This window comes from Falco biarmicus, chromosome Z (genome assembly GCF_023638135.1).
Source record: "Falco biarmicus isolate bFalBia1 chromosome Z, bFalBia1.pri, whole genome shotgun sequence".
NCBI classification, from domain to species: Eukaryota; Metazoa; Chordata; class Aves; order Falconiformes; family Falconidae; genus Falco; species Falco biarmicus.
In genome coordinates this window covers 11,238,754-11,266,500 of record NC_079311.1, presented here as the reverse complement: position 1 = coordinate 11,266,500, position 27,747 = coordinate 11,238,754, and the positions used below count along the sequence as shown (strand labels likewise).

The 27,747-nt window shown below is 42.6% G+C and overlaps 1 protein-coding gene across 2 annotated transcripts in view; it reads right to left on the bottom strand.

Moving 5' to 3' along the window:
* Positions 1-7,104, bottom strand: part of PALM2AKAP2 (PALM2 and AKAP2 fusion) — a 274,692-nt gene extending 267,588 nt beyond the window's left edge. The window contains exon 1 of one of the 2 annotated variants that reach the window (XM_056324615.1): positions 6,720-7,104. In XM_056324615.1, the coding sequence (XP_056180590.1) occupies positions 6,720-6,764 (45 nt within the window). In that variant the 5' untranslated portion in view covers positions 6,765-7,104. The remainder of the gene's footprint in view (positions 1-6,719) is intronic. The other variant, XM_056324616.1, reaches the window with a different exon arrangement.
* Positions 7,105-27,747: the final 20,643 nt, after the last annotated feature.

Genomic DNA, 27,747 nt, shown 5'->3' with positions numbered 1-27,747 from the left:
AATAAGCTTCACGATCAATTGCAAGGAGGGCTTTCTTTAGTGCTGAAACTCGGGAAAGTACTTAAAGACATGGTTAATCCAGGAATGTGTTTGAGTACACAGGATGGCTGCACTGTATCAGACCACCTAGCCCATGTTCCATTCTAGCACAGTGCCTAAAGCAGAAGACCTCAGGAGCATGGCAAGAACACATAAAACTTCCCTGTCAGCCTCTAGTAATTTGAAGCTTGAAAATTACTTCTGGTAAGAAAGTCCTTCATGTATTCTGCTTCCATGAGCGTGCTTGGGTTCTCCTCAAGCCTAGGTGTACTCCAGCACCCACCACATGCTGGAAAGCAGGGCTTTACAGCTTAACAATTCATTTTAGGAAGACTATGTCTTTGGGTTTGTTTTGTCCACAACTTCTGCCCTCCTCAGACCCCAACTAATTCTTGTGTTAAAAAGTGTGAGTAGTATTTCCTTATCTCATCTCTCCCTAACAGTCATGACCTTATAGACTTCTGAAGATTCTTTTCACTCAGTTTCCTGTTTTCCAAGTAGAAAAGTCCCAGCCTGCTTACTCTTTCTGTATCTTGCTGAACTTCTTTTCTGCAGGCTTCAGGTTTGAAAACAACAAAAACATTACTTCCTAAATGAAGGCATAGGAAACTAGTGTATTAAGTCATCACTACAATCATAAGCTGTTGATTTAATCAATTTGCAACACCTTTCTATGTGATCCCCAACATCAGAGATTCCAATTTTCATGAACAATGCTATGTGGAAGGAGTCACAAAAATTTTGGAGACATGTTACAGTAGAATGACCTTCGACATGAGATCTACTAGTCATGAGTTTTAATTTTGTAGGGTAATAGACAATAGCTGAATGGGGAAAAAAAAGATACTGGCTTTTCTGTGACTAAATTTTCTGAAGTTTATGGACACCACATGATGCTCACTGCAGCTGCTGAGTGTCAACCCAGAAATGTAGAATGGCTAGGTTACCAGCAATTGTGATACTGAAACTATACTAGTACTATCTTTCCAAAAGATAATTGTATTACTTTTTTCAAAGATGTGTTGAAAAATTAGTGCAATTCTGTATGTAAACATATATGTACGTGCCTCATTTGTTGGGAGGACTCCAAACCATCACCTGGTGTAAGCTTTACTAGTGTACAGTCACAGTGCCATAATCTTACTGCAGTTACAGAGACATGGTGGGAGAGCTCACATGACTGGAATGCTGTCATGGATGGCTGTGTACTTTTTAGGAGAGATAGGCCAGCAGTGAGGGAGCAACTGGAATGTATTGAGCTCTGTCTAGGGGTGGATGAAGAATGAGTCGAGATCTTATGGGTAAGAATTCAGGGGCCGGCCAACATGGGTGATGCTGTTGGGGGTCCTCACTACAGGCCACCGGATCAGAAGAGGGAGTTGATGAGGCCTCCTACAGACAGCTGGAGGTACCCTCACCGTCACAGGCCCTGGCTCTCGTGGGGGCCTTCAGCCACCCTGATATGTGCTGGAAAGACAGCACAGCTGGGCTCACACAGTTCGGGAGGTCCCTGCAGGGCATTGATAATAACTTTTTGCTGCAGGTGGTGGAGGAGCCAACGAGGCAAGGTGTGCTTCCAGACCCTGTACTAACAAACAAACAAGGGCTGGTTGGTGGTGTGAAGGCTGGAGAAAGGCTGAGAGAGCTGGGCCTGTTTCACCTGGAGAGGAGAAGACTGAGCGGGGATTTTATCCATGAACACAAATATCTCAAGAGCAAGTGTCAAGAGAATGGGACCAGGCTCTTTTCAGCGGTGCCCAGACGCAGGACAAGGGGCAACGGGCACAAAGTGAAACACAGGACATTCCACCTGAATATGAGGAAAAGCTTCTCTGTTATGAGAGGGTCAGAGCACTGGAACAGGCTGCCCAGAGGCTGTGGAGTCTCATTCTCTGCAGACATTCAAAACCTACCTGTGTGCAGCCTGCCTCAGGTGAACCTGCTTTAGCAGGGGGGTTGGACTAGATAATCTCCAGAGGTCCCTTCCCACCCTGACCATTCTGTGATTCTGTGTGAAACTAATCTTTGCAGGACAACCATCCCCTCCTCATCCCTGTTGAATTAGCTCCCATGCTAGTTCTAGTCCCTTGCAAAAGGCAGCACTGCTCAGACTGCAAAGCCCTCTTCTGAGGTGCTGGCACTGTACTCCCTTGTATTTGAATGCACAGTCCTGCATTGGCCTCTCCTAACAGCAGCTGCATACAGGTGTGAACAAAGTCTTTAAATGGAGGACCCCATTTACCAAATAATCCAACTTGTTCTGCAGGTCTGCTTTTTGTTGTTGTATTTACTCCTCCACCACTCCTCATGCTGTCTGCACACTATCAATTTTGATTTTTCATTTACATCAAAGTGCTAACAGAGGATGTCTTCAAGCCTTGAAAAGCTGCTTCCTATAAGCTCTCCCCTGCCTTTGCTCTTGAGGAACAAGGGTCTGTTCATCAGTCTCCCTCACTAACAGCAACTTTCTGAGACCTGTCAGTTAGCTAGTCTTAATCCAGCTAAGGTAGACCTCACTAATACAGGAGGGAGCTATTTTTAAACAAGTGCCTTACCATACTAAATCAAATACCTGATGACATTGAAGGAATGTTAGATACAGCTCAACAAACTCATAATCTCATAGAAAAAGCAAGAATGGTCTTGTTCGACAGGAGGCATGTTTTACATGGCTACTTCGATATCAATAATTTCTTTAATGCTTCCCTGAGCTAATGGTTCTCAGAACTGGGCACTGATAAGCAGTAACCATCAGTACCGTTTTTTTTTACTTGCTAAGAAATCAGTAAATTTTAGTAGTTTCCCAGTTTCATCTGTGCGCTGGACATCTCCTTAACCTGCATATCTCCTCCAACTCCTGTGCTGGTTGTTGCTTTAGTGGATGATTTCTCCTCAGTGCTGTCCCTCAATGATTGCCTTTAATTTACCTGATATATGGGTGACACACGTTCACTGGATCATTTGCGCACTTGTACCCCAGATGCACTGATACATACTCAATGCCCTTGCTTCCCAGCTTTATGACTTCTAGCTAAGGGACAGGAAGTATTTACATTTCATAAATGCCTGTCTATGTTAGATCACTAGCTAGTGGTGATCTCTGCAGTCATAGAGAGAGGGGCCATATAATAAATTGTGGAGCCACACAGTTTATTTATCCAAAATGTGATAAATTATCTCAGCTTACCTGTCCCTTAGCCACTGAGCCTGCTTCCTCTGGGACTATTTGCATTCCAAACTTCTGAGCAACTCGCAGCAGGCACATTTTTAAAGCCACAAAAATGCTTCCTTTTTCACCCAGAATTTTACCCACCACCCCCCTTCAGGAAAAGAGCAGACACAAGCAATGAAGTGTGCTACAGGAACAAGCCAAGAGAGAAGATGGCTTCCAACCACCTCTTTTAACCCCTTGCCTGCCTCCTGCAAGGTATCTTCTCACACTGTGCAGAGTGGGCACCGCTTGGCTCCATTGGTGGTAAACCAGCAGATCAATGTTGTGGTGATTTAAGGTCGGGCTCAAAGAGATGTTGAGCAGTGTGGCATGACAGAAAGATTTGCCAGTATCTGTGGCATGTATGATGTGGGTAACCTCTGCTCAAGGAAGGATCAGAAAACTAATTGCTCCTGGCCATGATCCAACAAGGACACAGAGTTTATGTTTTTCTCCCAAGCAGAGAGAGCTGGCCTCCACTTTTCAGTCGTTGTCTCGCATTTCCCCACATCTCAAACCAGACTGCCACAGTGCTCTGAGACTTGCTATAGTCAGTTTGTGAATTTTAGGAACTTCAGAAACAAATACCTAAAAATCACAGTTTAAGCATGTACAATGGTATTAAAACCACATACATTTAAAGTGTTTTTTTGGGGTTTTTTGGGTTTTTTTTGTTTTTTTTTTTTTTTAAATCATAAGTTATCTTTCCTAAAGACTTATTTAGCTGCTTCATGCCCTGGTAAACCATAGCATCCAAGTTCTCCTCAGTCTTGTATGCAGTCTTGTTGCTACTCTCTGAGACAAGGCCAAAGTCCATTATTCACAGTTTACGGATGGAAAAGGACTGCACAGGCAGGCAAAGTACTTGTGGCTGGCAAAATAAGTGGCCAACTCACGTTCATCAAGGTTTAGATTAATGTCCTAACAGTTAGATCCCTTTTTGCCTCTTCCCATGATACTTGCCTATGTGCCACATATGCGTATATTAAAACTGTGATTAATCAGAGTAAAAAAATACAAAAGCAAACTCTTCAAAAAGTGTCAGCCTTCTGGTATGAATATTCATATTTCCATGTTTGGATTTTGTTTTCCTTAAATACACTTCAAATTTACTCTGCTTGTCTTCCTGGCAAGCGTGGTGATTATGGAAGCAAGCACAAACGTACAGGCAACAGTGTATAGGAGTCCCAACAGTAAATGGATTTCTTTCTATATGCCTAGCATTCAACCAGCTTGATTGGAGTGCTGGTGTAAGCTTCTGCTCATCTGAAGGGAGATACTGCAGCTTGTTAAAAAAAAGGCAACACCAAGCTGAATTCAAATGCAACCTTTCTGTCTTCTAAGAAAGGCCATGGAGCTTCTGAGGATTAACCTTATTTTAGCCAACTGGTGGCAAAAGAGAAATGCCTAACTTGTCTCATGCCACTCATCTTGATGGAGCAAAGCTTACACTAAAGATAAACTTCTCTGCATTCTGACAAACATTTGCAGCAGCCCAAAGACAAGAGGAAAGTTACCTAATGAGATTATATGGAAAACTTGTTGCACTCCTGAGTGGGTAAGCAGACAAGTTAGTTCATGGACTCACATTCAAGCTTAAAATAAAGCTGAATATTTCTGATGCTGAAGTAAAATTATTTCAGTCTACTTCACTGCACACATTGCAATACTATGTGTATATTATTTTGTGCCAGAAATAGAAACCGAAATGGTAATATATATGGAAAAAGAAGATCCAGATTCTCAAGGCCTTCTCTCATACTAGCATAAACCTACTGTAAAAAGCTGCAGTACACATCTGATAATTTTACATCCATAATGGCATCATTGGTGTGAAATGCAAAGCATCAAAAAGCAGAGGACCTGAACTACTCTGGTGAAAGGTTTAAGCCGGAGTGGAAATGGGTGCTGCTTGGTTTTCTGTTATATAGTGGTCAGAAGAAGCGGCAATAATATAAACCATTTTTTAAACACAGAGATAGAAGTTTTTCAGAGGTATGCACTGCAGCAATGTGTGGAGCAGCTCTGCAGTGTGGTTCTGCTATATAGGACTCCCAAACCAGGGGCAGTGGTGAGGGTTGCCTCTGAGGGAACGTTCCCGGTGTTTCCATTTGGAGATTTGGCAATACCTATGCTGACATAAAACTGTGAACCAGCTTAAAAATATGCATCTACTTTCCGCTGCCTGAAAATTAAATGGTTATAGCTTCTACCCTGTATCATATGATACCATTTGCTCTTTTTCAGGAAATATTTTAGAGAGGAAAAAACCCCAATCTATTTGTTTTACATCTGGTTATTTTTAATCTCCATTGACCTGTTAGCAGAATAGTGGACTTAAAGAAAACAGCTTGGAACAGAAGCAGCAGCCATTCCTCATAATACAAAAGAAATCTGTAATCTCTGCCGGCTACAGTAAAACATAGCATCTGTTGATCATTGGGGGAACCAGGGAAGGGAAAATAAAACCCATGTGGCTCTGCTGTCTTCTGTCATTTCCCTTCAGACTTCCAGGTGTGCGGTCCCCGGCACCCTCTGTGCCATCTGACTGGGACTGGCACAGCTGCATCAACATCTCAGCATGGAGAAGAAGAGCTGGGTGTCACTCAAACAAGGGCAGGCTGTGTGGGGCTGGCAGACTGGCAATGCCCACGGAAACACAAGCCTTTTGACACAGCGTCTGTGCCATGCTAGAAGATGAGCTGGCAATTTCTGTGAGCCAGGATGATGGTGGTTTTTAAGCACCCAGGCCCAGTCCTCACCAGGTGTCACTGCCCACGATCCTCTGAGGTCTGCAGCAGCTGAGCTCATGGCTTACTCCAAATTGTAACATTAAGCATGAAAACAAAAGTTTTAACTAAAATGGGGCAAAACCCTGCCTAGACTTTACCCCTGGCAGGACGCAAGTCAGCAGGGAATTTATCTGAAAGCATATGCTCAGCTATGGAGCTGAGGTGACAGTTTAACTAGTAGATCAAATAATTACATGATTTTGATAATGCTGTGTTTGTATTCGATTATCTTAAAAATTAGTAATATCACAATTATTTTCTACAGTAAAAGCCACCCTGCAGCAGATAATTTTGTTTAACTTCTTAATCAGCTAAGCTAAAGCTCCCACTGTGAGAAAATATCTTTTCAGCAGAGTACTGATTTTCTCCCGCAATCTCCCCTCCTCCTCACTTATTCCTTCTTTTCTTCTCCATCATCAATCTTTCAAGCGTGCCACTGTGCATTCACATTTTTCTTTCTGCACGTGTCAGCTCAACGCTCTTCCTCAGAGCCCTCTTTCTCTGCCAAATCCTGCAAAGCAGACTTTAACCACTCATTTCCCGAACAGAGAACTCCATGCACAACTTCGCAAAAGCCAAGCTCTCCGGGCGCTTCCCAGTCACTGTGCCAGAATCCCACCTTCCCTCTGCAACCCGCAGCTATGGACAAAAGAGCGAGTAAAACGAAACTGACTTACTGCTATGGCTTGGAGCCTTTCCTTGTGCAACTCCGCTTCCGCCATCCTGGAGTGAAGGACACGGGAGGAGAGAGAGGGAGACGAGTGGTGGTGGGATGTGAAAAAAGAAGAAACAAAAAGGCAAATAAAAACAAAGCAGAGCACACACTGCCGTTACCCGGGGCAGGGGGGGGAACTGGAGTAATTGAAAAGAAAGCCGAGCTCCTGTGTAGTAGTCAGCCACTTTTGGAGACACTGCAGGCTGGCTCACGGTAGGATCATTTTAGTCACTGGACCAGTGCCTGCCTTGCTGTCTGTCTCCCAGCTGTATTGCTAACTGCATTTCATTGCTGCTTCTGTGTGCTGTTGCTGTCATACAAGCCATGTATGCACTCTCCGAGCAGCTGAGCGCAGGGATAGCTTGCATGGCTATAATTTTTTGCATTGACGTCTCAGCTCATTTGCTCCTCCTATGGGGCGCTGGGTCACGACAGGAGCTCCACATCAGTAGCGTGCACAGTAATCCAAACCTGCATGACTGCCGCAGAGGAGGCAGACAGCTGTGCCACAGCATGTCCTTAGCGAGCAGCGTGGCAGGGAGGGAAGGACTGTGGCACATGGCGTGGTGAGTGGGATCTGCAGCAGGGAGGCAGGCAGGCAGGCAGCAGCTACAGCCCCAAGTTAAAGCAGGTTTGGCTAAGGAAAAGGACAGGGCCAGCAGGAAGAGGGAGGACACGAACAGAGGAGGAACAGCACAGCGGCTTGTGAATGCAGCGGTAACATGGCATGCTGCAAAAGGCTGCTGCTGCTGCTGTAGGGCAGCTTTTAAGAGCAGCAGTGAAGAACGTGCATGTGGCGAGGAAGAGGGAAGGTGTCCATGCACCCTGCACATGTATTGTACATGCACTGCATTGACATCAGACACTCAAAAGGGACAAAGCTCTATGTAGAAACAGACTGACTGTAGACTCCAGCTGTGTTGTAAATAGGGAAGGAGGCAGGTGAGGAAGAGAGGTGTGTCCTGAGCCAGTGTTGTGAGGGTGCCCTTGATTTCAAGTGTGGCTTTTGCTTTGCATGCAACCTCCTCACTTTTTTGGAGGGTGAGGGGGTGTTTGGGTTTTATTTTTGTTGTTTTTTTGTTTGTATGGTGTCCCATCTGCATTGTTTTCTTATAAATGGCAAAGAAGCTCCTGATTCTCTCCTGGCCAGGTCCCATGGGGTGCTACTGCAACGGTGAGTACAGGGCTGCCATGGCAGAGGGACACCCCCGAGCTGGGAGGGGTGGCGGGGCTGAACATGACATCCTGCTGCTGCCCTGCTGCAAGGAGCAGGAGTGCATTTTACAGCATATAATTTTGGTTTAATAATGCCACGCTGACAGGACAGGGAATTTCCATTGTCTTGGAGGAAAGCAGTCTGGAGGTTACCCTGCTTCCCCTGTGCTTGTCCTTTCATGTGCCACCCAGCCTGGCATTTTACCTCTCTGTCTTGTCTTCCAGACACCCTCCACCATCATCCTGTTTCCAGCTCTGGGATGTGCTACTTGCTGCAGGCTGCTTTTCAAGGCAGCTTCTTTTTCAAGTGTTTCCACCTCCTGGTCCCATTTCCCTTACTAATACCCAGCCCGTCTTGTGACAGCATGTCAAGCTGACTTCTTGCTTAGCTTTGCCTCCATGAAAGAGGTCCTTTGTTGTATAGAAAACTCATAGAACATTATATAATTCCAATAGTCTCTGTGGCCAAAAGGCAAAGTTTTATTTCTGTATCCCAAGCAAGCAGTATCTGTAAGTGGCGTGTTGGGATGGGCTCACAGCTAGGGGAAATGCAATGATTCTAGCTTAAACTGGGATACTCTTTCAGTCTTCCAGCTTTAAGTAATTTGTTGGATGGCATCTGTCCTGTAGCTTATTTGGTTCTTGTTGTTTTTCTTCAAAACCTCTCTTTTTTGTTTTCGGTCACCACATAAAGGTCCGTGTATTGCTGCTTATATTACTACAGCTGGTTTTGAAAACCCATCACACAGGATCCAGACATCTATACTCCCACATGTGCATTGAGAATGTACATGGGCAACTCCTACTAAGACTTGCAAGCTATGCAATTAAATCCCTTCAATACCCTTCTCATATTTTGCCGTTAAGTCTTGCCCAGGGGAGGAATTTTGCTACAGGCCATATCCAGCAAAGGCAAGGAAGGGTATGCCTCAATGCTTACTGGACCTGGGATGGGCAACATGTTCGCTCCGCAACCGATAGCCACGTTAGATACTGCCAAAGTGGTGTGTGAAATGCATCAGATTTGGCCACCCCCTCTGTCCTTCCACTTGGCATCCACTCAGCGAAGCATTTAAATATACATTTAAGTGCATTCAGTGTAGTCATATGTGCATGTGCACATATCACTTCTGATACGAAACCTCCTGATGGTTCGTGAAGCAGGGTAACTGTAGCTGAGCTGAACACTGTGTTCACCCCATGTTCACCCTCCCTCCCATTTAACTGCAGTGTTTGTTGCAGGTGATGGGCAAGCAGGGTGCATCCTAATGAGTGCTGGGGAATTCCTGGCCCCAGTGAAACATGCTGCAGGACTGTGCGCCCCTCTTCAAGTTTAGCAGGCCAAAGAAACACGGATCAGCTCTGCTGTAGCACCCCACGCTGTTGGCACTTTATGACTGTACAGCCATGATAGAGGATGCATCAGCAGTGGGGCAGTTCCTTGCTGTGACTAGCAATGCAAAGGAAAGGCTGGAAGTCATAGAATAATAATAGCCATTAGTTTCTCTGCAGTGTCTTTCTTTTGTATAGCCTGAAGCCTGTGATGCAGTGAGGTGCGAGTCTTTCACTCAGGTGGTTCACAGAGCATACCCAGGTGAAACGACCTCTATAAGATGACTTACTAGGTCATGACAGTCTGCAGGGCACAGACCCCATAGACATTTGGTTAGTGAAGTCACCTTTAAATGAAAAAAAACAAACCCAACAACAATCACCCAGTTCAATTTTACACATTTTTTTGTCATGTTGGTTAAGATTTTTTTTTTCAGGATGTTTTGCTATGTTGGTAAGGGACTTTAAGAAAAAAGCCAAGAAGTTATGTTAAGCCTCACAGGTTTTTAGTTTTGTTTTACTTTAGTTTTGTTTTACTTTTAGGGCAGGAGAACAGGGCAGTATTTCCAAATTTTGAAGCTACTATGAAAACCAGAGAGGATGGAGGGTGTAGGGAGGAGCAAGAAGATTCTAGAAAAGTAGGTAAGCAAGAGGAAAAAGGTATTTTAATATACTTTGGGAGTAAAAATGGAGAAAAAGGAAAAATGTTTGTATTATTTTTCAAATGTCAGTTAAACGGTTGTTCTTTTCACTGCAAATTTTAAAGAAACAAACCTGCTTCATCTTAATAAGTGTGAATTTCATCCCATTTCCATGAAAAACAGATTTTTATTTTAATTTCTTTGGAAAAATGTGTAGGAAACAATCTGTAGTTCCTGCTTAATGCTGGAGAGGATCCTGAAAGTGCTCTGATCTATGTGTAGCCTGAACTTCTAGTAGTGAGACAGTTTTGTTACATGTTGGAAAATCAGGTTTTTGTCTTTGCCATGGAGCTGAGCTGGATTAGGAAGGGTACTAGTTTAAATCACCTGTGTTTTTGACAAATAGCTTTCTTTTTTTGATAAACCTTTTTTTTTTTTTTTTCTTTTTTTTTTCGTTGCCCCGTACATGACCAGAACCCTTCTGCATGATGCCGGGCATCATGTCATCAGGGCAAAACCTTTGGCTTCCCACCCTTCTGCCTGTTGGTAGGACAGAATCACTCTAAGAAATCAGACTTTGGCCTGAAGACTGCATAAAGAAAGGCACTCACACACATGAAGGTTGGGATTAATGCCTCAGCCATTGACATATTTTTGCAGTTACAAGTTAATGGTTGGATCCTGGCAGCAGTTGTCAAGAAAACACAGAGTAAGGAGGGAAAACAGGCTTCACATTTGCATTTCAGATTGTTTAAGAGGAGATACTTCTGGCTTTTAAAATTATCACATGCCAGCATGTTGCATTGTGCTGCACTAACACTGTTCTGGCGTCCTCAATATTGTTGAGCATTCCTCCCTAAGGCATATTTGAACCATAGTATTTTCATCTCAGTTCAAATTCTGAGGTTTGATGAATCTGTTCTTTATCTTCCTTACTAGAATCTGGCCTCAAATGCTAAATTAAAATAGGCCAGAAATGAAAATTTCTGATTCCTGACCCCATTGTCCATGTTCACTATTCGGATTCCCTCAAACACAGCCTTTGAAATTTTTTGGCAGTGGCACCAGTCACCATTTCCAGGAAAGGCTACTCCATCTGCAGTTTTAATTTGGGCTCTCAGCCTCATCAGACAAGAGTCTTTTGCTGTCCTGCTCCCTCCTGTTCCCAGGGTGGTTGCTGGGCCAGGAGCACAGTGGCTGCAGCTCCAGGGGCTGGGCTCAGGCCACTTGGAAGCTCACTGCTGTGAGCTGCGCCTGAGGGACTCCCATCCCAAGGAGCCATGACTTCTCAAAGGCTGTCCTCATCCCCAGGCATGTTAACCTAGTCAGTGGTGGCTGCATGATGGGGGCTGCATGTCCAAGGCCTTACATGCTCACCTGGGTGGCTGGTGGTGGTGTCACCCAGCCTGTTGTCACTCATGACTTGTAGTGGTGAAAGTGAGAAGTGGCTGAACACACAAATATGTGCCCTTACCCCTCTGCTGCAGGGTGGCAGATGGTAGCTAACACTGGTACACCTTCTTCATCCCTCATGGCCCCTCATGCAGCTTGCCATGGGCACAGCCCCCAGGTGGTACATGCTGGTGGGAAAGCCATCCCGAGCGACAGGACAAGCAAAGGCTGGGATCTCCCCTCCACCTCCCACAGCATTTCACATCTGGAAAATGCAGATGAGGAAACCCTAAGTGACATGTCTGAAGATAAACAGGAGGGCAGTGGCCAGCCTATATGTATAGTCTGTGCTTGTAGTCTATACCTATACCTCTGAGTCCAGTTCTGTAAGTGCACAAGAACATTCTTTTTTAATCAGAACAAATCTTTCTATGAAACTTGGTTAAACTGAAGTTGTTTCCTCCCACCTTTTTCTGTTTCAGTTTTCCCACTTGCTATCAAGACATAGAGTTGAAGCATGCACAACAGGAGATGGCATTGTTTAAGAAATCAAAAGCTAGAGCACAGGGCTTTGTTTTAAACCTTCCCAAGACAGCAAGCTTATGAATAGGTAAGACATAATTTATTAATAACTGCAGTCTGTTGGATTTTTCCGTGTTTGCTTGGTTTTGTTCTGCAGCCATAGGGAGCTTGCACTGAGAAGTCCTCTGACTGAAGGCTTCTCCACCTGGTCATGCCAGCAGCAGGACACCTCTCAAGGGACCACCAGATACTGTGGGTGGAAGGGGTCCTCAAGAGCATCTGCACAGAAGAGTTCTCCTGGCTAAATGATGTCTCTTGTCCATAAACTGTTGCTTGTAAGTGATTCTGCTGTTATCAAGGAAAAGAAGCAATGGCTTTCTGAGACCTCTTGCCCTGCCAGCCCATGCTGTGCTTCAACAGCCTCATGTTAGCCTGAGATTTACCTATCACCCTCAGTCCTTGGCAGAAGCAAGCCACAGAGCACCCCCTGTGAAAGCCTGCAGGTCCGTAAACCAGGGGATACTCTTTGCGGTGACTTTTTTTGAAGTAGGGAAGAAGAAGAAGATATGGTGTACACTTTTTGTCTTTCTTCCTTCTCTCTTCTTCTGGTAGCTGGGGTTATTTGAACTTCCCAGGCAGAGGAAGCAGTCTGTGTCCTCTTGGGATTTCAGTGCTGGCTGCTGGCACTACAGCTCGCTTACCCAGCTAACTCCTTGCTGCAGGAGCCTAGCCTGGCTCCTGGGGAGCAGAGGGGCATTGGATGACCTGCAGAAGAGAAATGTAAGGCAACCTTTCTCAATTTCCATTACTCTCTCTGAAATTACAGAAAAAGAAAATCTTCTTTAGTCCTTAATTTCCACTTTTTATTCTCAGTGCCCCCCCTGACACTTTGTGTCCAGCTGGGGCAGAGAGGGATGATGAGAGCAACACTCCCAACACTACAATGCAGGGCAGGGATGTATCTGTGACTAGGGCGACTCTTCACTAAAAAGGGAAATTTTATTGAATTTCTGTTCTATCAACATAATGATGACACTGAAATGGGTCACTGTTCCTTAGCCGTGCATCCTTCTGTAGCTGTTAATGAGCTGAAATTCATGTGTACACTAGGACTTGTGTTATCCACCCCATTAGAAACATTTTGTGGCATTGAGTTTCATGAATCCTGACAACTCTAATGCTGATGGGGAGTAAACTCTTGCCTGTCTTGCCCTTAAATCTGGCTTGGCTATTCAAATCTGAAGAGATTTTGGAGAAGAGAAAGGAAAAAAAATGTAGATCTTTTTACTTTGGATTTGAGAAACTAGAGCTTGGTTCCTGCAGATTCTGGCATGTCCCTCTCCTCTCTGTTCAAACAACCCAGATTGCAGCAGGAAAGCTTCTTTTAGCAGCATTTATTTCTGTTCTCGTGCTGCTGATCATCCTCCACATATAGTACACAGCTGAAATTACATTCCCTTAAAAATAGCAAAATATTTACTGCTGAAGTTTGTGTTAGTACAGTGGATTTTGCTTCAGAAGTGAGATAGTAAAGAAAAGAAGTTACCTACAGCCCAACTGGCAAAAGCTATAGAAGAGGTGAAAATAAACCCTTGCCCCAGAAGGTAACTGGGGCCAGAATCTGAATATCTGTGTTTTATTGCTACTCTGATCACTGTGTGACCTTTGCTTCTGTTGCTCAATGTATGAAAAAAAGGTAACTCTTTTCTAAACACGCTTTTGGCTCCAGATGCTCTAGTCCATTCTGTTTGGTCTCCTAACAGGCTCCTTAAAGAAGGACATGGGGACTGGCATTGTATTTGCAATGCCAAAAAAGTAATAAGGTGTCCATTCTGGTCTACAAGGGCAGTTTTTGTTAATGACAAGCTTTCATCTGAGGTAAATAACCAAGAAATTTACGGCAGCATGGCTTCATCCCCTGTAGAGTGGCTGCCCAGAGAGGTGTCTTCAGCTTGTCTGCGTGGAGGCTGCAATTTAACAATTGGCATTTCAGATCAATCTACCTCAACTCCAGCAAGTTATAGCAATGAAAGGGTTGGAATTTTGATTTTACCTCTTTGATGAAGAGGATTTAAATCTATTCATTCAAATAAGGGGTCTGACAGTACTTTGAAAGAGGAGTGAGTCAGATCAGAGTCAGGTCTACTTATCACAGCCTGTTGTTCTGAAGATCTCCAGAAACCAGTCATGTAGCCTTTCAGCCTGCTAGCTAGTGGTGCCAGCCCTAAAAAAAGGACACCCTAATGACAGATTTTTCAGCATATACTATCTTTTGGTCCTCTGACCTAAAAAAATTGGAAACCTTTCACAGAGAATTCACCTCCTGCCCTTTTGGCCTCAGCTTCAGATTGTGGCAGAGTCACACAGAAGAGTCAAAGAATAAATGGCTACTTTCTGGATCCATGCTGGAAGTTTAATAGGAGTTTTTGATCAGTCTACACTACACTCAAATTGGTACATCCAACTTTCTCTGTTAGCTAGGGAATTCATTAAGCTTTTCACAGCTTGAGGCAGCCACAAGGTGCCAAAAGTTTGCCTTGAACCAGCATAACATGCAGTATGTATTATGCAAAGCCATGGCATTGCGTATGTGCAAGTGATTTCTTCCAAGGATCATTAAGGCTGTTCTTTCTTCTTCATGGTCCCACTTCAAGTGCTCAACTCAAAGGCATGCAAGCACACTGTGATGTCCCTTTCATGGGAAAGGTATCCCCACTGGTTCCTTGCTCAGGGACACTGCAAGTATCTAGTATTCTGTCTAATGCTTTTAAGAGGCTAGTGCTATGGACAGCAGCAGTAGTTGCTGAGAAAAATCATAATCAGGCTCCCTGAGGAAAATGCAGGTTCTACCAGCTTCCCATTCATGTCACTCTAATGGTATTATTTTATGCTTTAACAATATAAAGTACAAATTAAAGAACTGTTTGTCATTATATTACATACCACATACAAACCTCAATCCAGATGAATTACCATTAAACTGCTATCTCTGGCATGCAGCTAATTAGGAAATAATCTTTATATCTTGCACTTCTAATGTACAAATGTGTTGCCTGGTAAGCAGCATTCAGAAGAGACATTATTCATTAAACCTAGTAGTCAGCAGATCCCAGGATGAAATTTAATGCTGATTTACAAAGCAGTCTAAATGATTGACACTGTCTTCCACTAATTTTAGTGGAAAATGAGTCTTAATCCTCTAGACTGCTTAGAAAATCCCTGTCAACATGTCTACATTTTAAGCTTCTGCATATATTCCAATTTTGGAACCTGGAAGAGAATACAATACATGATTGTTTCAATACTAAGCAATCCCTCAACCTTTTAAATAAAGATATTTGGGAAGAAGCCGAATGCTTTAACCCTGAAAACTTCTAGTTATGTCTTAATTTAGTACTTAAGCAGTTTTTTCCATCTTTCTCCAACTTGCTCTGGTTGATATGTCTTGTACCAGAGAATAATAAAACACAGAGCAAGACTGCAGATATCCTCAGCCTCACAGTAAATTCATACCTCCTTAGAGACATCTGAAGGGATGTTCATCTGCAGCTAGGATAGTTACTGCGAGGTGTGCCAGGAATGAAAAGAAAGAGGCTCCCTGTGAGGATGGGTTTGGTTTACAACAGCCAAGTAGCATGACAGAGCTCACTGTAGTTATGTGCTATAAGCACTAATTCATCGTAAAAGTAACCGTGTAGCAGGGCCCTCTGCACAAATGGAGAAGAAGGAGACATGTCAGGTTGTTAATTTAATAAAATAAGCCTTTTTTTTTTCTTGAGTAATTTTTGTGCAGAACTAGAGCCTTGCAGAGTTGTCCTAGGAGGTTTGAATCAGTTTAGTGAAGATGAAGAAAATCCATTATTTGAAGCTTGCTTCTGCCACTGCCCACTCTTCACAGTGTAACAGTCTGACACACTTTCACAAGGATGGTAGAGGAGCATTACTTTGCTTATAATATTATACACAGATAAAGAGGTGCAGCTAATGAAAAAAATGCATCTCTTCATGATGTTACCCAATGTAATAGTCTACTCTTTTCTCATAGAAAAGAAAAATAATCTCCCTTTTCCTATGTTTTTTCTTGATTTCATTTGATGACTCATTTATTTTGGTCTTCTGATGTTATGAGCAATACAACATTTGCAGTTTGGGCACTCACTAAAGGCATGGAGAGTGCTATACTCTCTGTCTGCATTGGATCTATTCAGGCAACTCAATTTTCTCCACATGTTAGACTGTTCCTATAGTGGAAAAATACACTTTTAAAAGACTGATAAAATACTTCCAGTTGAGATTTGGCAGAAGACAAAATGTTTGTTGATTCTAGTGCCCAGACAATCACACTGTGGTTTTATAGCTGTTTCTGGATACTTCTAGCCTGTGTAAACTTACATACGTATGTCTACAGCAGATGCCAATGTTGTATCTGATGTGTGGTAGCAATGAGGTGACAGGAGCCCTGGACCTGTCTGTTCAAACAACATCTTCAATAGATCTTCTCCTTGCCAAGTTACTAATTGCTAAGCCCCAATCCATCTATACTAAATGCACATACATCCATGTTAATGTGAGTCCCATTCAAGGATGACAGCACTTTTCAGAAAACTTGGACCATATGAAAGAAGGGCCTATTAAAGTTGTAATTTTAGTTCTCACATTTCAGATCTATCTAGGAATTTCAGTATTGGTTTTCCTTGAGTTACAGACATAGAAAGATGTAGAAATGTAATAATGTTTGCAGCTTATTTCACATGGGACATGTAAGTGACTCTTTCAAGCCCAAAATATTCTGTTTGAGTAACAAACTTAGGTGTCCAAATCAGCAACACTACTTACAAAAGAAACTGTAACCTAAGCAACATTATATGTTTTGATTTAGTAGAGTAGATCAACAAGTAGACGTTCTGTAGATGTGGTTAGTAATCAAGTCCTGACAACTTGCAAATCACCTTTGCTTTCAGGAAGGTGTTTCCTTGCCTGCCGTCTTCTTGTTATGTGAACTCCTCAGTACTGGGAGTACTCAGTGTGGTGCTGCTGAAGGATGACGGTCAGTGAAATTACATCTGGCATTGCGATAGATGCACCTAGAAGAAACTGAGCCAACATTTAGTGCTTAAGAAGTATCATTAGTGGCAAAACAATGATAGTTTATCTAATCTTGCTTACACAAAAGATATGCATTAATTTTAATGAAATAGAAAACTAAAAATCACTCTCATTTTATCTGATGGATTTCTCAAAAGGTTTGATTTTTTCCTAAAGTTAAGTAAGATATGTTTTGAGAAAAGCACTTTAACCATTTTTTTTTACTTTTTTATGGAGTAATGTGGGAATATACACTTGCAAATGATGTCATGTATTTTTATTTTTTCTTAAAAAATGATTTAAAATGCTGCTTATTACTACCTTCAAAACAATACTGGTTTGCATGGGTGATCACAATCAGCTTGAAGAACAACTCTGGATTTGATTTCCTCTTCAAAATATCCTGTTACTGTACCATGTTGCACTTGTTATCAAGCTTAGTTTCCAGCCATCTACTGATTTATAGTTGGTTCTGACTGTCAGTGGTATATGGTTAGCTCCAAACATTAGCTCCAAAAAGTGCTTCTTTCAGTATCCTTTTTCTGTGTGTGTGTGTCTTGGTTTCACTGCACCTGTTATCCAGCTATCAGAGTTTTGATCTAACACTCTAGGCTGCCTATCGCATCACATGATGAATGTGTACCAGCTGTGAAATTTTATAATGGGAATAATTCCTGCAATTGATATGAGCACTTTTCCCAAACACCACAGAAAACCAGCTACTGTAGAACCAAAGTGTAGCTCATAATCTGGAGTGAGGCAGAGACGAAGAAATATGCAAAACAAGATGAACATTCTTGATACTTTGAAGAGAAGCAAAGAACACAGTGAGGAAAATGAGTTAATGATGTAAAAACGGCAGGAAAAAACAGGGACTACCTTTAGATCAGAGATGCGGTATGCATTGTCAAATGTTTCAGGGGAAGCAGAACAAGTATTTTAGTCTGTTGTTTTTGTGTAGATTCTGCAACAAGCTTTAGCTTGGATTTTGTTTGCCTTGAATGAGCTGCAGTTTCAGCAGCTACACAGCCAGAAAGTTAAATGCGTTAAATGCAGCATTGCTGCAAGTAGGAAGCTGCAAAAATCTTCTGGAAGTGCCCATATTAGAGAGGACAGTGAATAACAATTGGTTTGGAAGGCTTTAAAAAGTGGTTTAGTTTGCTATGGAGATGGGCAGATGCGGCTTTAATCTTTATATGGATGTGCTCACCTGTATAAGGAGCTCCACATGCAACCTAAGAAGTTATACTTCCTGTTGCTGAAAAACTCATTCTGTTGTACACCTAACTCTGAGCAACCTAAGGACCATGGATACTGTGGTTATTGCAGTGTGAATGCTTAATTAAATTATGATCTTCTGGCTCTGGATAAATCACTGTGTGATGACAAATACTGGCTATGACAATGCAAATGACATACAGTGGAATGTCTCATAGTAACTTTCACCCCAAGAGAAGATTACAAGCCATGGTTTCTATTTGGAGCCCTTGAACAGATGTCCAGCAAGTGATAATCCCACTGCAGTCACACAAACCTCTGCTTGCAGTGCCTATTTTGCATGTTTTGCCCCATACCCAGTCTGGATTTGCTCCTCTGCTGAGTCTGTGTAGGTACAAGGTGCTGCCATTTGTAGGTGCTACCATTTGTAGGATTTTGACCCATGGAAGGCTTTTTTGGGTGCAAAAAGGGTATTCAAATGGAGTGGGGTTTTTCCTGCAGAAGATGAGATAGCCTTCTGACACAGGACTGGGGTCCAGGAGGTCCAAGGTCTGTTCCTGGCTGTTTTGCCCCTGCTGCGTCACCCCCACATAGGGATCCTTCTTTCCATAGCTCCAAACATTTGCAAAGGCCAGTGTGGTCCCTGCTGTGGCTAAGCCATGATGGGAATGCTGCTGGGAGCTGTGGGAGAGGCTGAGAGTCCTCCTGGATTTGTATAAATGGCTGTTTCCCATGGCTTACAAATCAGCCAGCTTTCAGAGAGGATATTTTAAGTCAAAGCAGAGCACATTCTGCTTCCAGTGGTTTGCATTCCCCATTTCAATACTTTAGCCTAATGTGCTGATGTTTCAGAGCTGCTAAAATAAAACATACACACTGAGAAAAGGAAAAGTGAAATTGTTTCTGCTGCTCTGATACAGAGATGCCGCTACCATAGCAGCTACACATCCTCACTGAGCGGGAATGAACTGAGAGCAACTTTTTAACTTAATGCTCATTCAGCTTCAGGAGAAGATCTGATGTCTTCCCAAAAGCAGCACACCGCCCCTGCCTTACCATTGAAGAATGTGTATCAATGGTAGACCACCAATCTTGCCAGGGCATCACAGCTGTTAACCAAACTCGGAGAGATACACGTAAATACCTTGGTACATCTAAAGCAATTCAACCTTTGCGGCAAGGACATGCACACAGGCAGAGTTATTCTTTAGCCCTCCCCACCCTTTACCCTAAGGCCCCATTTTTATGCTGGCTGTTAGGGCAGGGGCTGGAAGAGTAGCAGGTCAAGGCAGAAAGGACAAACGTGGCTCACTCAGCAGAGAAAACTGTTGCTGTGATCTGTTCCCAGCAGGCTGACACTTGGAGGGGTTGTCATGTGCCTGTGCTGGAGTTAAAAGGCCTTATAAGGCAAAGCCTGAACAAACTGTTAAGCAGTCTGAAGTGTTCCTCAGTGCAGAAAAATCTCCAGGGAATGCACAACATAACCCTGGCAAAGATTACAGCATATTTTACAGCAAGCTCATAGAGTAACAAAGCAGATATTGTATCTTTGAATTTCAGGCTCTGCAGGCTACTCTCAGCAAGAAAATTAAGATCAGGTCCTCTTCTTGTATTCATTTTCCTGCAGTGGGACAAGCAAAGTGTCATTCATTAAATCTGTCTTTAAGATTTCATAAAGTCTTCATCTGGAAAGATGCTCCACAGCAGAAAACTTATTTGGAGGCATGTGAGCTGATGGCTGGACAAGCCAGATCTGTTTAAGCTGTGGCAGTAGTCAATACAAATGACAAAATGAGCAGACCTTGCTCATGAAATCTCCACAGTAAACCAGCCCTGCTTTGCCACCTATCAGCTCATTTGGGGTCGTAGGGTATGAGGACTTCCACTCCCTCCTCTTTTCCAGTGTTTCAGGAGAGGCTGTAGCAGAGCTGCCTTGCACCCTCTTCACAGACCTGCAGGAAAAGCACTGCATGCTTGGATGAAACATGCAGAGAAAATAGCTAAAGCTTTGCCCTGCTCCAGCTAATCTTGCCCTCACCAAAGCCTCAGAGAGTAACATGAGTGACAACAACAACAAACTGTGAATGAAATGGCTGCAACACTGAGGGGCTCAGATCAGAGCCATTCTGCTGTGGCTGTGAAGTAGGCACAGCTGTGTCACCCCTGTGCATCAGAGGCAGGGATGAAGGTTCAGTATCTTCCCCAGAGGAGGCTGAAGATCATCCATCCCTTTCTGCTGGAGTTAAAAGGCCTTGGAAAGCAAAGCCTGAAAACACTGCTGGTTTTCTGCCTTATGCTTGGTGGTTACAGCTAGCTGCAGCTTCTAGTATTTCTCAGTAGTTTTCCTCTAATCTGCCTCTGCTGAAGCTCTTCAATACACTTTGAGGTGCTTATGCGCTTACAGAGCAGCTGACTGTGCCAGAAGACATGGACCATCTCATTCCCCCATAAGCCAGATCAAACTGCTGTTAGTCTAACAAACAGCTGTGCCAGTGGATGCCCACAGTTTCTCTGACATTTCTCTCTGTTGGTTCTGCTGTTTGCATTCTGTTACTGAAGCCTGTTTAATGTTCTAGACCTTTCCTTGCTATTTTCTAATATTTTAAAATAAATCCTTTTTAATTGTTTTTTTTTCTGTTTCTACCCAACTGCCTATTTATATTATGCAGGTTCTGACCTAAATCTCACATGGGTATCCAGAAGGAGAAGCACATTTAGTCATCTTTCCAAAGTGACTGTGGTTGTTCAGAGCACCTTTATTAATTATAAAAGTAATAGAAAGGTGTGATTGCCAGTGCGGATGACTTTCAGAAAGCCAGACCATTAAATTAAGATTTGTTTTCTTCTTCCTGGAAGGAAGCTGCATGGAGGTGGTCTTGCTCCAGCTAAGGAGGAATGGATTGGGCATTTGTTGGGTACCCACTGGCTCCTCCCTCATACAAGAATGCATCCAACAGATCTCCATGCAAGAAGGGCTTGCAAGCACAGCTATCATCTGCAGCTGGTACCTTGTTTATGGATGTCAAAAACAGGACTGGGAGTACGTTGGACATAATGGAAGAAATTATGTGTAATGCCAATTGGTCTGAGAAAGCATGCTCTAGGCAGTCAGTCTCTTCTCCCAAATAACAAGCAATAAGACAAGAGGAAATGGCCTCAAGTTGTGCCAGGGCAGGTTTAGGTTGGATATTAGAAAAAATGTGTTCACCAAAAGGGTTGTCAAGCATTGGAACAGGCTGCCTAGGGAAGTGGTTGAGTCACTTTCCCTGGAGATATTTAAAAGACATGGAGATGTGGTGCTTAGGGACATGGTTTTGTGGTGGATGTGGCAGTGTTAGGTTTACAGTTGGACTCAATAATCTTAAAAGTCTTTTCCAACTTAAACAATTCTATGATTCTATGATTTATGTCTGTAGTCTGCCTCTCTGTCCTGAGACGACTTCAGATATACTGCAACTTAGTTACAGTGAGACACATTATCATGGATGCAAAAGATGCATCCATGCGTCGTTACCTCATACTAACAACATCAGAAGACATACTTATCCTACCTAGGTTTTGATAAAGGCACTGGAAAGTGGGATACATCCTCATCTGTAAATCAATCCCCCAAAGGTAATATGGAAATCAGCAGCCAGCTAAAGTAACAAGGGTTTAGTGAGGAGCTGATAGCAAAGTTAGTCATCTGCAGATAACAACTGACAGTGACTAAAGAGGGCTGCAAAGTGCCGTTTGTCCTGTAACCATAACAAAACCCGAACACTGTGTCTGTAAGTATTCAGACTTTTCAGCAAATTAGTTTTCACCATTAACCCAACATTTTGTACATGGCTTTCTAAAAATGGAAAACTAATTGAATTGGCAGGCACATCCATAATGACAGAGCCTTAAATTAATTTTGCAGAAAATCACATTTGAAATCCATCAACACAAGTGCATTCCTATTGAAGACATATGATCTCTAGGAAATGCCTTCTCTCAGCTACTGAATAGCAGGAGCTGGTGACCAGAAAAAGCCAGACTGAGGTATAGGGCTTTTTAAAAGACTGCTGGTAAAGGCAAGCAAATAGAAAAAAAAACTATAGAGAAAAGCAGTGTAAGCAAATATTATGCATAAAAGAACCCAAACTCACTCAAAACAGAACCAAGTTTGGGGATATCAAATGAGTGCTACAGCAAAAGGTCAGAGGAATCAAGAGTATAGAAATGGACACAAATTCTCCACTGGCCAAGGCAGATATAATATGTGGGTCAAAACTTGTTATTAAGGTTGGTTCAGGCCAGTGACTTGAAGTATGACTCAATTTGGTGTGTAACATACATGACTGCTTGTGTCTAGCTAAGGGCATGCAAAGCTTTCACCAGTATCCTGGGGCAATTGTTTTGTGGTGTAAAACAAACTCTAGGCTGACATAAACTGCTGACACTGGAAACCTCCTTATGTCCTCCTCTATGTTTTATCCGCAAACCCCACATTTTTTTTAATCTTCAGCATCTACAGTAGTAATGAGAAAAGAAGAACTTTAATGATTTCCAGAGGTTTTAGGAAGAGGTGGCTGAAAGCCAAAGAAACCTTTTCAGAAAATAATATACGGATGCTGGGGTTTGACTTTGCTTAATCCCTTAGTATTTACAAATAAAGAATGCCAAGGAGGTGAGCTAGACAGTTCAATGTTATACATTTGACCCAGAACAGATCTTTGATAATGCCACCCTTGACTGATGTCAAAACTGTGTATTCAGGAATGATCCAGAAGCTCAAATACCACTATCTAACCTTTGCATGTTTCAAAGATAATGCCTATGCTGCCAATGACTACCCTGTAATTTTTGCTGCATAGTTTTGAACACAGATGTTCCCAAAGGCTGCTGGTTTTTTCTGCAGAGACCCATGAAAGCGAGAGGAGCAGAGCTTGCAGAACTTAGTATTTTATATCTATACTATCAAGAAATGAAATTCACCAATGAGAAAAACATTTTTTACAATGTGCCTGTGTGTGATACCTTTACCAACTGAAAACTCTCACGGCCAAATGGTACAAAAAGAAGATTTGGCCTCTGACCAGAAACTTTTTCTTAGATCTGCTCAGGTCCTATAAAAACTGAGTCAGGTTGGTGGGTATTCTGTCCTGTTGATGAACAGCTTGAAGCCTGTGCCTCATTCAACAGGATTTGTACTGGTCCCGTCTATTGAAATGAGTTGAACAATCATTTCCAAGGTTACCCTGGGTCAGAGACTGCTAATGAGCATGTATCTGGTAAGGGGAACTCGGATTTTTGTACCTGGGATTAAATTCTGCAGAGGTACAAAACTGTTTTATATTATGGAATAAACCTGAAAGTACATTATCCTCCCTGGTTAGTGTGGGATTAAGGGCTGAGTGATCTGACTGCAACCAAAATTTTATTAAAAATACCATCACTGAGCTGACTAACTACAATGTTATTAGAGGGAAAAGCTGCATGGAGGGATGAATTGCTGTTTGTCTCCTTTATGATTCATTCATCAGATTATGCCAATCGAAACAATTTGCTGCAGTGTCTTTTGTACACAACCAGGAAACACAGAGGCTCTCAGAGCTCCAGCAGTTCTCTCATTTTCATATGGCTTGGTACCATTTCAGTCAACCTGCATGTAATTAGACTCCAGAGTGTCCCCCACCACACACAGAGGCACTTTTCTTAAACAAAGCAGGCAAAGCCATATCAGGTCAAATTTGCCCAGTCCATGTAAGTCCTGTGCTGCTGGAAGACTTGTAGGAAACAGGCATGCATGCTTTTGAGATCAACGAAATCAGTGGAGCTGTACTGACTGAATGTGGGCAAAGATCCCAGAGGAGGTAAAAGTTTGTGACTATGAACTTATGTATGTGGCTGGTAGAAACCCAAAGGTTTGAAGTTGTTCTGTCTCTTTGTCTCCCTGGGCAGTGATCTGGCGCTGAGTATGCCAGTAAGTCGCTTGTCATGAAATATTACAGAAAGCCCTAGGCACGTGCAGCCTTGTAGCTAGCTGGCTCCTTCTCTTATGACTAGATCTTTCCATGTGTCCTTGTTCTTGCCAGATAAGAGCAGAAGATCTCTTTTAAGTGCTTCTTGGCTGACACTGACCTCTCAATAGACAGATAAAAAGTAGAGAGATTTCCTCCTCCTGTTTTTCCTCCTCCCATCCTCAATTGTCACTTATCTCTCCAGCTAAGCCAATTATAGTGCCTCAGAAGTGTCCCCACAAAGAAAGGGAAGCAGCCAGCCAGACACCAATTGAATTTCCTACGGGCACTATACAGAGGTTGTTTTGTTCCTGCAACAGAGCCATTACTCCCTTGTGCCACTCCACTGGTGACTCAATAGAAGACTGAGCTCTGTGAGACAGTAAAAATGACACAATATTCCTAAAAATACAGCAAGGACTGCAGATACAGCATGAAAGTACTGTTTTCATTATCAAGGAGTCCAAACTGCACCCTAACCTTTAGTATTTCAGGAAGCTGCAAAGGGGGAGAAAAATAAGGGAAGAGGAGGAGAGGGCAGTGGAGGGGAGGGCAGCACAGGGTGGGGAAGGGAAGAATAAGTGATCATGCCTAAACTCCACTGCCTTTGTATGGATGGCCTATTCCATTTATTACCTAGTAAAAAGGAAAAGCTGTCATTATTTGGATATCAGTAGCATCCTGGCCATGAATAAAGACCTGCATTGTGCCAGGCACTGCATAAATGTTGAACAACATAGTCTAACGATGTGGCTCCTCTGCAGAAAGGAAAAGCAGGTCTACTCTACCTTAAATCTGTATAAATCGGGTAATAATGTAACAGGGCCTTCACAATACAAACCGGAGTGTTGGTTACCTGTGCAATTCAGTATCCAGGGTAAGATTTGCACAAATGTTCTGCTGCTACCCCTGGCAACTAACACAAAGCTACTGTGGGCCTGCTCCTTATGCTGCAATCCTACCTTCCAGCTGCAGCTCAGATAACACCTCAGTAAGAGTGGGAATGAAGAGCACAGCAGGGACTCAGCAGCCTACCAAGGACAGCATTCAAACAAGCTGTCAGTAAGCCTGATGTGAGTTTTAATGAATGCAACGTATTGTCAACTGGGAATTGAAGTCCTAAAGCATTGTCAGGTCTATGCTATAACAAACCCACATCAGTACTGTTTTGTTAATATACTTGAATAAACAAACCTATACCAGTAAAAACTGAAGAGCTAACAGCTGTACCTGGCAGAAGTGTGCCCTGGTTAGAAGAATTTGCACCAGTATTATTGTGTGAAACAAGATCTTGTACATAAGGGATTTTGCTGGAACAGCAATTTTGCAGAGCAACCATATCTATTACCAATAGAGCGCTGCTGGCAACATTTTCTAGTACAAGACCAACCAGCCATAACTCCTTTAAAGTTTGTATTTTGTTGAATGTTCATGATAGCTTCAATATATGCATAAACTAAGTCATGTCTATCCAGCACTGCCATCCCCTGAATACTGTTCGATAGGGCAGGAGGAAGGAATGTAAGAAGAAAGGGAAAGGGAAGAAAATGATAGTTTTACCTCTGTCTTCAAAGAAAAAAACAGAAAACTACCATTTTCCTAACTACTTCAGATTGCTAGCTGATGGATTTAATTTGTGTGCAAATCTGTGTAAGCGATATTTTGGATGCAGATGTTAAAAGCATGTGAAACTTGTGTAAATATGTATGTATAATCTAATATGAAAGTTGTGGTGTGAAAGATACATTGCTCTGGCTGTCAGCACTTTCATATGTAACTAGTGACAAAGATGAGGCAACAGGCTTTTGCCCTTTTTAATGTGCTTAAGCTGGGATCCGTTGAAGTGCCTAATCTTCAGTACATCAAGCACCCTGTTGTTTGAAATGAACATCTCATCGTCTCGTCTCGTCTCGTCTCGTCTCATCTCATCTCATCTCATCTCATCTCATCTCATCTCAAGAACCTTTCACTGGAAGACACCCCTCACAAGAATATCCAATCCCACAGCAAAACAGTTTAATTGCATCAGGTGATTGTCATAGGGATTTATTTTACCCAAGGAATCAAACTCCTTCCTACAGCCTTTGACATGACAAGGGTAAAATCTCTTTTTCAAATCCAGTGAGAAGGTATTATTAAGGTATGCTATTATTTGGAGAAGTTGTCTCATGTTCCTCCTGGGGCACAGCACCCAACAGTTTCAGGAATGTGTCGAACAACTAGTGGAGGTATAGAAGTTCCCTAGTTTTCAAAGTAAAACTCTGGCCCAACATTTGACAATCAGGACTGATTAAAGACAATTGGGGATGATAAAAATTTCAATGCCTGAGTAAAAAGCAAACAGAAATCTGTTTAGTACTTAAAAACAAAATTAATGCTATTTTGGTGACTGCTGTAGTGGCTGAAACATTAGCACTACTAATCCAGCTTGAGGAAGGCACTTCTAGCAGTCTAGGTTTTTCTTAATTCCTTGTTTCAGCACATGCCATGTGACGTGCAAGCATGTTTCTCCTTGCCTGATAGATCAATCCAAGGAAATCTCTGTATTAACAGCCTATACTTTTTAATGACAGAACATTAGCAGACTTGGAAAAAAATTGTGAATTCACTGCATCTACTGAGACCAGGTGTTTCACCCTCAGATAAGCATGACTGTGGCCTTTCCCTGTATGTACACATCTTTCTCAGATATAAACACATGACTTTGCAAGTATCCTGGTAAAGACTTATTGATTTTTCAGGGTACTTTGGGGTGTTTGTGTTATTTGTACTGCTTTCACTCGTTCAGACCTCTTTCAATTAATTCAGCACCATTCAGTGAGAATGTTGCCAGCTGATGTTAAGCTAGGGAATGGACACTTGGCTTGCTCTTCCTAGTCCCACTGGAGGTGTTGCTGCATGGAGTCTTCAACCATATCTGTGAAAATCATCACTCCCCTTCATTTATAGGAAGATACAGACTTCAGATAATGACATTTGACAGTGCAATCTGATCATCTGATACCTAAAATTCCTGTTTCCATTTTTAAGACTAAGCTTCCTTTTTTCTCAACTCCAGAAGTTTCTCTCAGCTGTGATGGTAAAGGGTGATTGAACCCTGCTACAGCATCTGGGTACTTCATTGTTCTCCTTCCAAGCAAGGTGTAGCAAACATGCTTCTCTACAAAGGATGTCTTACCCTCCCATCCACACTCCTTTTCCATGAGGTCATCTTCATTCAAACATCAGAAGAAAATTATTTCTTGTTGAACACAGCAGGTTAGGAGTAACTAAGGCTAAATGCTGGTGAGAGCGTAAAGTCTTAAAGACCTTTTAGATGTCTCAGAAAATGTAAGTGAGCAATGATCACATTAGCCAAGTCCTTGTGGTCCTTTCTTACTTTCTGATCTGCACCTGATGCAAAACCAATGCTGTCTGATGCATTTCAGAGCTGCTTACCTGTGGTGTACCCTGAAGATTTTTTTTTTGCTGCAGTGCTTCATGACTTGATTGACCTTCCATTAATAACTACTGATGAAAGTCTTTGGAAAACGTAGCTGCTATGATGTTTATATGTATGTTTATAAAAAAGATTTAAAAGGTGTGAATTATTAACCAC